At 37.5% G+C, this 12,020-nt stretch overlaps 1 protein-coding gene across 3 annotated transcripts in view; it reads left to right on the top strand.

Moving 5' to 3' along the window:
- The window catches only part of NGF (nerve growth factor), a 152,924-nt gene extending 151,439 nt beyond the window's left edge, over nt 1-1,485 (top strand). For all 3 annotated transcript variants that reach the window (XM_081949399.1, XM_081949400.1, XM_081949398.1), the window contains one exon: nt 510-1,485. In XM_081949399.1, the coding sequence (XP_081805525.1) occupies nt 510-1,253 (744 nt within the window). In that variant the 3' untranslated portion in view covers nt 1,254-1,485. The remainder of the gene's footprint in view (nt 1-509) is intronic.
- Nucleotides 1,486-12,020: the final 10,535 nt, after the last annotated feature.

Raw genomic sequence — 12,020 nt, 5'->3', positions numbered from 1 at the left:
CACACACACACACACACACACACACACACACACACACACACACACACACATATATATATATATATATATATATATATTACATGGGCTTTTTTTGTAGAACTTCCAACTTAGTCTATAGAGATTCTTGTCAGTATCAGTTCTCCCTATTAATAAACTCAGAACACTGCTTGATATTCTAGTACTTCAGGAATTAATAGTAACCCTATTTTTTCATCTGTTTGTTTATATGCTACCCATCTCACTGATAAAGTGGCTCTGGGAGGTGTATTGTTTCCTAGCATCCACACTTTATTAAGCGAGCTTGCTGTTTGAATGGCCCTTTCTGCAATGGAAAGAAAAAGCAGCATCTGGTATCCACATGGCTGGGCCTCTCATCAGATGGTGAAATGTCTTAGCTATACATTTTCCCTGGCATTGCTGCATCAGCATATCTCTCCACTCACCTTGGAGTGGATGTTTTTCTAGGTTGTCTTTGCTCACAGTAACATTCTTGGTTTGATCTCTCCTAGGTGCATAGCGTAATGTCCATGCTGTGCTACACTCTGATTATAGCATTTCTGATTGGCATATGGGCAGCACCACAATCTGAAGATAATGTCCCTCTCGGCTCCCCTGCAACGTCTGACCTTTCTGACACCAGCTGTGCTAAAGCTCACGAGGGTCTGAAAACATCTCCAAACACTGATCAGCGCCATCCTGCTCCTAAGAAGGCAGAGGATCAAGAAATTGGATCGGCAGCAAACATCATTGTGGATCCCAAGCTTTTTCAGAAGAGGCGGTTCCAGTCGCCTCGTGTTCTGTTCAGCACTCAGCCCCCACCATTGTCAAGAGATGAGCAAAGTGTGGAGTTCCTGGACAATGCAGACTCTCTTAATAGGAATATCCGGAGCAAACGTGAAAGTCACCCTGTGCATAACCGAGGGGAATATTCTGTGTGTGACAGTACCAGTGTCTGGGTTGCCAACAAAACCAGAGCAACGGACATCAAAGGCAACCTGGTGACTCTGCTGGAGGATGTAAATCTTAATAACAATATCTATAAGCAATACTTTTTTGAGACCAAGTGCAGAAATCCAAAACCAGTACCGAGTGGGTGCAGAGGCATTGATTCCAGGCATTGGAATTCTTATTGCACCACAACACACACATTTGTTAAGGCAATAACCAAGGAAGGCAATCGGGCATCCTGGCGCTTCATTGCGATTGACACTGCCTGCGTGTGTGTAATCAGTAGAAAAACTGAAAATGTCTGATTGATCATTGATTGCTCCAATACTCACTTTCTCCCCATCCCCTACCTCAGCCTGTAAATTATTTTAAATTATGAGGGCTCTATGATATATTTATGGTTTATACAATGAAATAAATGAATCATCATAATTTATTAAATCCTTTTGAAAACTGAATACATGATTTGAGCATTAATGGCATATTGTTTCCTGTTAAACAAATATTTTAGCTTTTCTTTAATATGCTTGTCATAGAAAAGCTTCTGAAAAGAATGTATGGCAGTTTTCAGTGTCCTACACCTGATCTTTTTATTTAATGTGCAGTTGCTCTGTAACTCTGCACTAAATCAAACTTCATTACATACAAGTCCATTAGGAAAATTCTCCCTCTCCTAGGTCAGAATCATTCGTTCGTATGACACATCTGAGGAGATGCATAACTCTTATTGTTGTCAGATACACTGACTTTCTTCTGTTTACACATTCTAAGCATTAGATTTGCAGCTGACTTCTTGTTAAACACGTCTTCATAGCAGTCCCTTACACATCTGTTCATTTATTATTAATTTATTTTTATTTTTATCCCATTTGTATTATTTTTACAAATAAGCAGTGAACATATCAAACATACCTTCCCCCCCCTCCACAGAAACAATGTGGATTGGGCTGAGAGAGAGTGAGTGGCCCAAGGTCACCTATCTGGCTTTAATGGCTGGTGGGACTTGAACTCATAGTTTATGCTTTGCCTTTTTTTCGAATTGTATACACATTTATTTTTCCTTTTATAGGAAACCTTTTGCTTCCTATTTTACAACAGATAGTTAAAAGCAACTACTTTTTAGTTAGCTGCTGGCAAAACTAAAACTAGTCTGAGGCCAACTGGATTTATGTCTAACTCCATCCCTATCAGGGTTCAAAATAGCATCCTCTGTAAAATAATAGTTCGAGGCAAGAGATTCCTCAAAATACCAATTTATTAGAAGAGCCATGTTGGCACATCTGTTGAAAGTTCAAGACCCTGCCCCAACACCCATTAGTCCATCACATGGTCCAATCAGTCATTGCCACAAATGAAGATTCCTCCTATCCACATCCATCCAGGTGCAGAGGTGAGGCGACCTTGGCTTTCTGAGAAGGAATGTTATTTTGGCTACACATCTCCTAAGCTCCATACCATCCCCACTGGGATAAGCTCCATACCATCCCCACTCCCAGTTCCCCATAGTTACTATGTTTGAATATGTGGCAGGCTTGAGGCCCTATCCCCCCAATGGTATAGCAAAACTAAAACCAGCCTGAGGCCAGCTAGATTTATGTCTAATTCCATCCCATTTAAATCAATAGAACAAATGTGTCCTGACTGTTGTTTCCTCAAGATATAAAGTCAAATTTCACACATTCGTGTTTCAAAATAGGTTCCATTATTTTCAATATGATTTGCTCTTAAGTAAGTATATGTAAGATTATCGTCTCATATGGCAACCTAGAATAGTATTTACTTCAGATTTATTCATGCTCTGTTCTATTTGGCAGACTTTCTCCATGGTAAGTAATTGCAAGATTGCCGTTTTAGTTGCAACTGATTGGGTTAGGCTTGGGATCAGTGCAAAACTCCATGGATTAGTCTAAACATGGATGATGTTATATCCAAAAGTTACCTTTGTGATACAATTTTAATCTACTCAAAGCTGAATATACACAAAATAAATAGTAGAAGGTTCCGGAGAAAACAGACCTTCTGATAGAATAAAAAAGTATATTTTGGTTGATTTTTAGGAATAAAGACCATCCTGGTCCTTTAAAGTCAGTGGAAGTTATTGGTGAAAGTTATCAATGAAAATGTTGCAAATGATATTCCTCCCCTCTCCTGCCAGAATTTCCAGTCATTTTCACTCAGAGGATGAATTAAAATTGAGTACCTAATTGATTGCCACCAGCAAATGGAAGATTGGATGCAGAAAGAAACACAATTGGTGTGTACATGCAGGGTATTTAGAATTGGTTCACCAAAATGTGGTGTTGATTCATTGGAGTTAAAAATTTGGACTTTCAAGCATTTTTTAAAATATAAATATAGTTTAAACTTCCCAAACTTTGTGCCATCCATACATGTTGCATTTCAACTGCCATCATTCCCAACTAATATTACATGTGTACATGCTGGGTGGAAATGATGGGAAGTAAAATCAACCACATCTGGAGAGAGAGACATTGGGAAACACTTTTTATCATACTGTTGATAAATGCAGATGACACAACTTTTTAAAATAGATTTTGGCAATTTTTAAAGGAATATAACCCATAAACAAACGTTCTTTTCTCAGTTTCTCTCCCACACTGGAGAAAGCTTTTTAATCTTAGTGACTCATTGGGGTGAGACCTACAATGTATGGTTCAGTCCATTAAGTCTGCATTAAATAAATCTTAATTTCATTGTTTTCTTTGAAAAAGTAGCATCTGCCTTTAAGAAGCCAGCTCAAGATAAATAAATACCATGCAAATTTCAACTTACAGTGTCTTTCAGAATAGTGAAATCTTCAAGGGAAAAACAATTCAAGAAAATTCGGAAAATCTTTAAAATGTGATAATTGAGGCCCAAGATCAAACACTACCAAAGAAAAAAACAAATGGGAATCACTTGTTGAAACTGGCAGAGTTGCATAAGAAAGGTCTCTGATAAACTGAAAAACCAAAAGGACAAATGAAAAGGCATATAGCAAAAGCAGAATGTCAGGAAACAGCCTGAATCTATAAGGAAGACAAAGGTTTAGAATGAACTGAGGCTTGTTGTGAACATCAAAAGTAACACACAAAAAAGCATTCTTTGGATGTGTGTAGAACATAAAGAAAGTAAAGAAATGGTTTGATCTGCTGGCTGGTATTGGCAAGGTGGTGATTTGCAATATGAGGAAGGCTGAACTGTTTAACTCCTAGTTTGAAACTGTCTTTTCACAAAAGGAAAAAGGGTCAATTGGTCAAAAACTACAGAAGAGAAATGCAAATCAAAATATGCAAGGAAAGAATATCTAGTTATTTAGGGTGAATTCAAGTCTCTGGAACAACATTGGTGCTGAACAAGCAGATCTTGTCTCAGAACCACTGACTACAATCTTTGAACCCCTGAAATATAAGGGAACTTCCAGTAACATTGGCTAATCTTGTTAAAAGGGGGAAGATGGGATCTGGGAAACTAAATTTAACAGACTTAGATGAGGAGATAGAAGGGATGCTTATTGAATTTCAAATAATATAAAAGTGGGAGAATAGCTGACACCTCAGAAGATAGGTTCATAAATCCAATGAATCTTGATAGATTTGAATATTGGGTCCTATCCAGTGGTGGGATTCAGCCAATTTGCACCAATAGTTCAAACTGAACCGGATGTTAACTTTCTAGGCAGTTAATGAACTAGTTGTTGTAAGAAATCATTAGGACAGAGAACCAGTTATTACATTATTTGAATCCACCACTGATCCTATCCACACTATATATTCAATGGTGAGATATGTAAGAGTCTGAACTTTGGCAGGAAAAACCAGTTTTACAACATAGATGTACTCAGCAATAGTACTTACTAGGAGGTTTTTGGGTAGCCGGGTACACCATAAATTAAGCATGGACCAGCAGTAAACTGCATTTGCCAAAGGAATCTTGTGCTACATTAGCAGAGGTAAAGATCATGGGAAATAATAATTCCACTCTATGCTAAGCTTGATATCACACTTGGTATTCTGTATCATTTTATGGTCAATATAATAGAAGAAGGATAGATAATGAATAACCTAAAATAATTCAGAGAAAAGTGAGGTGCTCAAAGGTTAAATCCAATGAAGAACAGTTAAAGGGACAGCAAAAGTTTCATATAAAGAAAAGATGCCTAAAGGGATATATGATAGCAACCTTCCAATATTTGAAAAGATGTCAGATATTGATTTATTATATAGTTTTCGCTTATTCTCCATAGCACCTAAGGGTAGGACAAGAACCAATAGGGAAGATTTACTGAGGGAGGCTCCCTTTCTTTTCCATTCCTATGATTTGATAAGTCTTGTGGTGGGAGAAGTTATGGTAAGATAGGTAGTCTAAGTAGCCCTTACCAATTCAACAATTCTGTACTGCTGAGAATACTGTGTTTTTGTCACAAATGCTTGAAACTTTATGCTAATCCAGGCTATGCTTTAGATGTGATAAAAATGGCTTAAAAGGTCGATCAGAGCATATCTATGTAGTGTTGATATTAAGTCCAGGCTGATTCCTATTGCAACAGTTTTTCAAATATGTTTGACATATGGAATGCAATCTTAAAGAAGCTTTTTTTAAGCAGCTTCTCTGGTGAAATTGTAATTCAATCTTCTCAACTTTTGTTTCTGTGTTTGGTTTGGTTTGGTTTGGTTTGGGTTGGGTTTTTTACTTGAAGACTGGGAAGTTGACAAAGCAATTATTTTCCGTCTCTTTCTTATGGCAGATAATATCAGATGGGAGTAGGTTGAAACTATAACTCTCTACCGCAAAATAAATAAAATACATACGCGGCATTTTATATTATGGAAAGATTGGTAGCTCTTTAATTTTCTGAGACCACGTTTTCCAGTGGGGGGAAAAAATTCACATGAAGTGTCATTTAAAGTGTCACTTTAGAAGAGGATTCTAGGAGACCTACACTGGGAATGGGTCATAGCCATGGAAGGAATATATAGGTTTATTTGGAGGAAAGTAAAGGAAACTAAGTTTGCAGATATAGTTAAAACATTTCCCAGAAATGGATTAAGAAGAATTCAGGAACATCAAGCAAATGTTCTAAGGCAGGGCTGTCAAACTCCTGGCCTGCAGACTGGATGTGTCACATGCCCAAGCCCGATTTAACAAAGGAGGTGGAAGTCCTGATACATCACATGATGCTGCCGTGACAACGTGAGTTTGACACCCCTGTTCTAAGGTGAGAAGTGCTATGTGAACCAATCTTCAAAACTGGGAGAGCAATATGGTGCTCTGGCATGGTGAAAGCCTGTGATCCTTTATCAAACTTCTGCTAAGAGATTGCCACCAACATCACAAAACTGCTGCTCCACTGCTGTCTTTGCAATGATTTAATCAGAAACATGTGTTAGACCTGGCACCTCTTCAAAAAGCTTGAGAACTCTGATATAGATTCAGTCTCCAAATTGCTGGAATAAGTTGAAGGACTGGCAGATGGCATACTTGCAACCAGCATAGGGTTCTTCCAGTTACACCTCCACTTCAGATTGTTGCCAGGGAAGACAGCGACAGCTGCCACTCAAGTTCATTTGCAGAAGATACACAGGTTCTTAAAATGACCAACTACCCTTTATTTGTCCCATTGAATTCAAATTATTTGCAAGTTGGTTTAAAAATTTTTTTTGTATTTTGCATCCATGCCACCTATGGCAATGAGATTAAAAAATAGTCTCTTCTCTACATCTGCTTTAAATCATAAAGTTCAGAGGAAAAACATATAAAACAGTTGCATATTCTGGGTATCCTGGGATTCAACAACCCAATTCAAAACCCCAAATTTAACATGTCGTTTTGTTATGAACTTCATTGTCATATCGCTTTCCAAATGATAAAATAGAAACAGAATAAAAAGAAATATTGTGCCAAATATTTTACATGTTAAAAACATTTAATATGCAGAAAAGTTTCCATTGAAGCAAACCATGTTTTGTAAAGAATATTTCTAATAATCAAGGTAGATGATGATCTGAACATAGTATTTGGCTAAGATTCAGTTATTTACAGACAAGCATAAGAGTAAATTCATACATCATGCTGTGGTACATCAATAGATAAGCAACAATTGGTTTGCTTTGCAAAGAATATTGTCATAAATCATAAGATGGGTTTATACTGGATAGTGTCACATGGACAAAAATGAAACTACCTAATGGTTTAGCACAGCATTTGATGTAAGTCCATAAGTTTCAAATGCAAGATTTACATTCAACCCAATATTAACATTTTTTAAAAAAAAAAACTGTGGCATATTCCTTTGGAGCCACATATTCTAAGCTTTCCCAATACATTCTGGAATCATAGATGTTTGCTAAAGGTAAAATGTGAGTCGTTATATAATTTCAAATAAATCTCCAAATGCCTTGTGCAAACAAACCCATGTTCTTTATTTGAAATTAAATATGCTTTATCTAAATGTGCTTTACATGCTTTAGCTTGCTTGCACCAATTGGAATATTGCAGTGCAAAAGTTCAATGTTTGCCCCAGGCCTTTTCAGATTAGAGCTGGTGCATCAATCAATACAAAATGTAGTGAAATTCTGTTACTACTACAATTAAGGGCACAACTGGTACAATTAGGAATACTGTTTGAGAATGAAATAAACCTGATTCATATGCATGGCTCAGTAAGAAGAGCCACACCTATGCTGGTTTCCTTATTGTTTAAACAGTGGCTGAGAAATTTATTGATCTTTATTGATAGATAAAAATCAAGAAATTGATTAAAAATCAAAATAATTAACAAAATGTGCTGCCATAAATAGTGCTAATAGTTACCACCTTATACCTACAAATATTATACAAGCTTTCCTTGATCTGTTAGAAATGCAGATCTCAGAATTCTTAATCAAATCTAGATGCATTTCTAATTCAAATGGAGGACGCTGATAAAAGCCATATTAGACAAATTGCTTGGATATGTCTACTTATCCTGGTGGCTCCATATAAGTTCAGAGTAAAGGTGTTTGAGCACTGGTTGCTGGGGAACCATTGGTTTCCTGTTGTTGTTGTTGTTTTTGTGGGGGGGTTTTGTGAACTACCACAGGGGCAATTTATAGTAAATATTTTCTCTTTTTCTCAAGAGCTAAGCATGGTTAAATCAAGTACTTAACCATGGCTGGCTTAAGAAAATCAAATAAGAAAAATCATAGTTCTTGTTGCATCCTCAGAAATATCTATGAGATGGCATTCGTTACCTTCAGTGCATCAGAGTTTCAGTCAAATATTGCTGGCTGATGGTGTACACTTTTTCAAGGCTGCCTATAAACCTCTTACATCCAGTCTAACACAGTATCATACAATTGTGGCTCCACATCCATTAAAGCAATACAGAAGAGATGGTGGGTTTTTAAACTAAGATGGCTAATATAATCCCCAGATTCAGACAGCCTTTCACAAAGATGCAGCCTGAACTGTCCCAGGAAAAATCCTTCTTCCTGGTTTTTGTCCCTCAACCTGGGTCCCTGAGCTCCATTTTCCACAGCACCAAACAGTTACTGGATTTGAAAGAGTGGTTTTATATTGTTGTAGACTCTGTTTCTCTTAGTGTTTCTCTGTAGAAAATCCTCGGGTCAGATCATGTGGTCTGTTATCAACAATAACTGAGGGGGGGAAAAATTGGGTTAAAGACCACAGCTACAATCTTAAACTTTCCCATTGCAAGCAGACATCCATTCTGTCCACTTTAATTTCATGCATCTAAAATCACGTTAATCCTTGCAGAAGGCTTGTGAAAATGTTTTTTTTTAAAGTTCAGCTAGGACTGGGCTAGAAAAAGCCAGTATCAACGAAGAGTAATTTTCACTCTTATCAAGAACAATTAGATGCACAAAATCCTTTTTAGTGGACCTGCTCATTGACTGTTGCCTAGATTAGATTTTGTAATCTTAATTAAACATGACAAATTTTCATTAAAGGGGTGGGCAAGTTTTGGCAGGAGAAATAGTGACGGGGAACTATAGGGGTTTAAATGAAAGTAGGTATTAGCAAACACTAGATAAATCATACACAGGAGAACACTCTAGCAAATATGACATAAGCAAAACTATTCTTTCTCTAGTTGAATATTTGCATGATACATCTGAAACTGGGCATCTACAACCCAGAACAGGAAATAAATAACGTTAGTTGGAAGATACAAAGATTGATCTAGATTCAACAGTTTGGCTTACGGTATCAATATATTCAGCCATGTGTACATAGAACAAATACAGTAGCTATATCTTACATTTGCATCTCAAATATTCTGCTGTTCCCAATTTAAAATAAAATGGTCCCTATTTAAATACAGAATCAGCTACTATCTTGGTAAATGTATTTCCAGGCCAATATTTGCCAAGTTCCAAGAATCTGCAGATGGAATTTATTAGAATTTGTAGTACAGGTTAGGGACAAAATTTCATGGAGAAAATCTATAAGGGCACTAAGGAGAGGCAGACTGATATAGTGGTTAAAGCATCAGGATAGAAACTGGGAGACCATGAATTCTAATCCTGCCTTAGCCATGTAAAATGGGTATTAGGAGTCAACACTGACTTGGTGGAGCATAAACAACGATTAACCAGGTAAGCAGAATCAATCCTTCCATAGCCATTAATTTTCCCTTGCAAATATGTCTCTCTGGGTAATTGATCTCAATAGATTTAATTATAATGATTATTAGATGTTTAGATACTTCTGAGGATGCAACAAGAACTATGGTTTGCCATGGAAATAGAAAAAAGAAAAAGATTATACAAGATTACTATGGAAAGATGCATGAACAAGAGAATATAGACGAGGGAAGAATTAAACAATACTTGCAGAAAGCGAACCTACCCCAGATATCTAAAGAAATTGAAGTGATGCTAGAAGGGAATATAACAGCGATGGTGAACCTTTTTTGGCTTGCATGCCATAAATGGGAGGAGTGCAAAGGGGTCATGTGCGGGTGTGCTGCACCCATAATGCAATGTGTGACCCTCCCAGTGTTCATGCGCGCACTACAGGTGCAACACCCCATTTTTTTGCATGCTTTTTTCACCCTCCCCAGGCTCCAGAGTGAAAACAGCCTCCCCGCCCCCCCCCCGCCCCCGGGAAGCCCTCCGAAGGCTTCAGGGACCTTCAGGAGGCTTCCCTGAAGCCTCCGCAGCAGTCAGAATGACCCTCCGAGCAAACTAGAAGTCACTTCCACTTCCCTGAAGCCTTCGGAGCACTCAAAATGACCTTCCAAGCAAACTGGAAGTCCATTTTCGAACTTCCGGTTTGCCCATAGGGTCATTTTTTTTTGCACTCCGGAAGCTTCAGGGAAGCTCATAAAGCCTCCGGAGGTCCTCCGGGGGGGACGGAGGCTCTTTCCGCCCTCCCCAGGGTCCTATAAAGCCTCTGGAGCCTGGGGAAGGCGAAAAATGGCTTTTAAAAAGGGTGAACTCAGCTGGCCAGCGCATTCATGCACGCTAGCGAGCTGACAGAGCAGTGTTTCACGTGCCCTGACAAATTGCTCCACGTGCCACCTGTGACATGCGTGCCATAGGTTCGCCATCCCGGGAATATAACAATGATGGAGTTAACTGAAGCACTTAAAAACAAAATAATTGAAAGGCCCCAGGGCAGGATGGACTGCCAGCAGAATTTTATAAGACACTACAGGAATTGTTGAGTCTTCCATTGCTAGAAGTTATGAATGAAGTCATGTTAAAGATGAGGTCACCCAAATAATGGTCAGAAGCATACATTACACTTGTGCCAAAGGAGGAACCCGACCCACAACAAATTATGAACTATAGACCTATTTCCCTGCTAAATTCAGACTATAAAATCTTTGCTTCAATATTGGCAGAAAGACTTAAAAGATATTTAAATAACTTTATTCATCCTGATCAAAATGGGTTTCTGCCAAAAAGACAAATTAAGGACAATATGAGAATAATTCTGGACACTTTGGAATATTACGAGGCTCATCCTGAAAAACAATTGGCCTTGATATTTTAGATGCACAGAAAGCCTTTGACAATGTGAATTGGCAATTTATGTTATTACAGTTGGAGCAGATGGGCTTTGGCAAGAAATTTATCCAAGCCATAGAAGCTATATATCATAAAGAAACAGCAAAGGTAAATGGTGAACTGACAGATTTAATTGATATAAGGAAAGGGACAAAACAAGGCTGTCCATTGTCACTTCTGTTGTTTGTGTTAACATTAGAAGTCTTAAATAGAAATATTAGAGAAGAAAAAGATATAAAAGGAATGAAAATTAAAAAGAAAGAATACAACTGCAAGCATTCGCAGATGACCTGATGTTCATTTTAGAGGACCCATTAGAAACAGTACTTAAATTGATAGAAAAGATAGAGGAATATGGAAAAGTAGCAGTCCTGAAAATAAATAAAGATAAAATGAAGATTTTGACAAAGAATATTTTAGTAAGACAAAAGGAAAAATTGGCGGAAGCTTTGAAGATACAGGTCACGAATAAGGTTAAGTATTTGGGAATATATTTGGCAGCAAGATGCAGTACACTTAAAGAGAATAATTATTATAAACTTAAACAACAGATTGTGACAGACCTCGCAAAATGTGAAAATTTACAGTCATCACTAATAGGAAGAATATCAACAATCAAGATGAGTATATTACCCAGGATTTTATACTTGTTCCAGACAATTCCAATTAGATTAGGGAAAGATTATATTGAAGATCTAAACAAAATAGTGTTGAAGTATATTTGGCAGGGAAAGAAAGCAAGAATAAAATTAAAGATGTTGCAACATGCCAGAACAAGAGGAGGATTTGCCCTGCCTAATTGGGAATTATATTACCAGGCAACAAGCTTTATGTGGATTAAGGAATGGATAACACTAAGAAATTCTAGATTATTGACACTAGAAGGACATGAATTGTTGTTGGGATGGCATGCTTTCTTGTGGTACAAGGGAACTAAAACACAGGGGTACTCCAGAAGACATTATATACATAAGACTGTTATTAAACTGGTAGAAGATTAAAATGCATCATTATTTAAAAATTCCAGTCTGGTTATCAACTATTGAAGCTTTT

Source organism: Natrix helvetica (assembly GCF_964273705.1).
Source record: "Natrix helvetica genome assembly, chromosome: 3".
In the NCBI taxonomy this organism is placed as follows: Eukaryota; Metazoa; Chordata; class Lepidosauria; order Squamata; family Natricidae; genus Natrix; species Natrix helvetica.
This window is presented reverse-complemented; position numbering and strand designations above follow the sequence as displayed.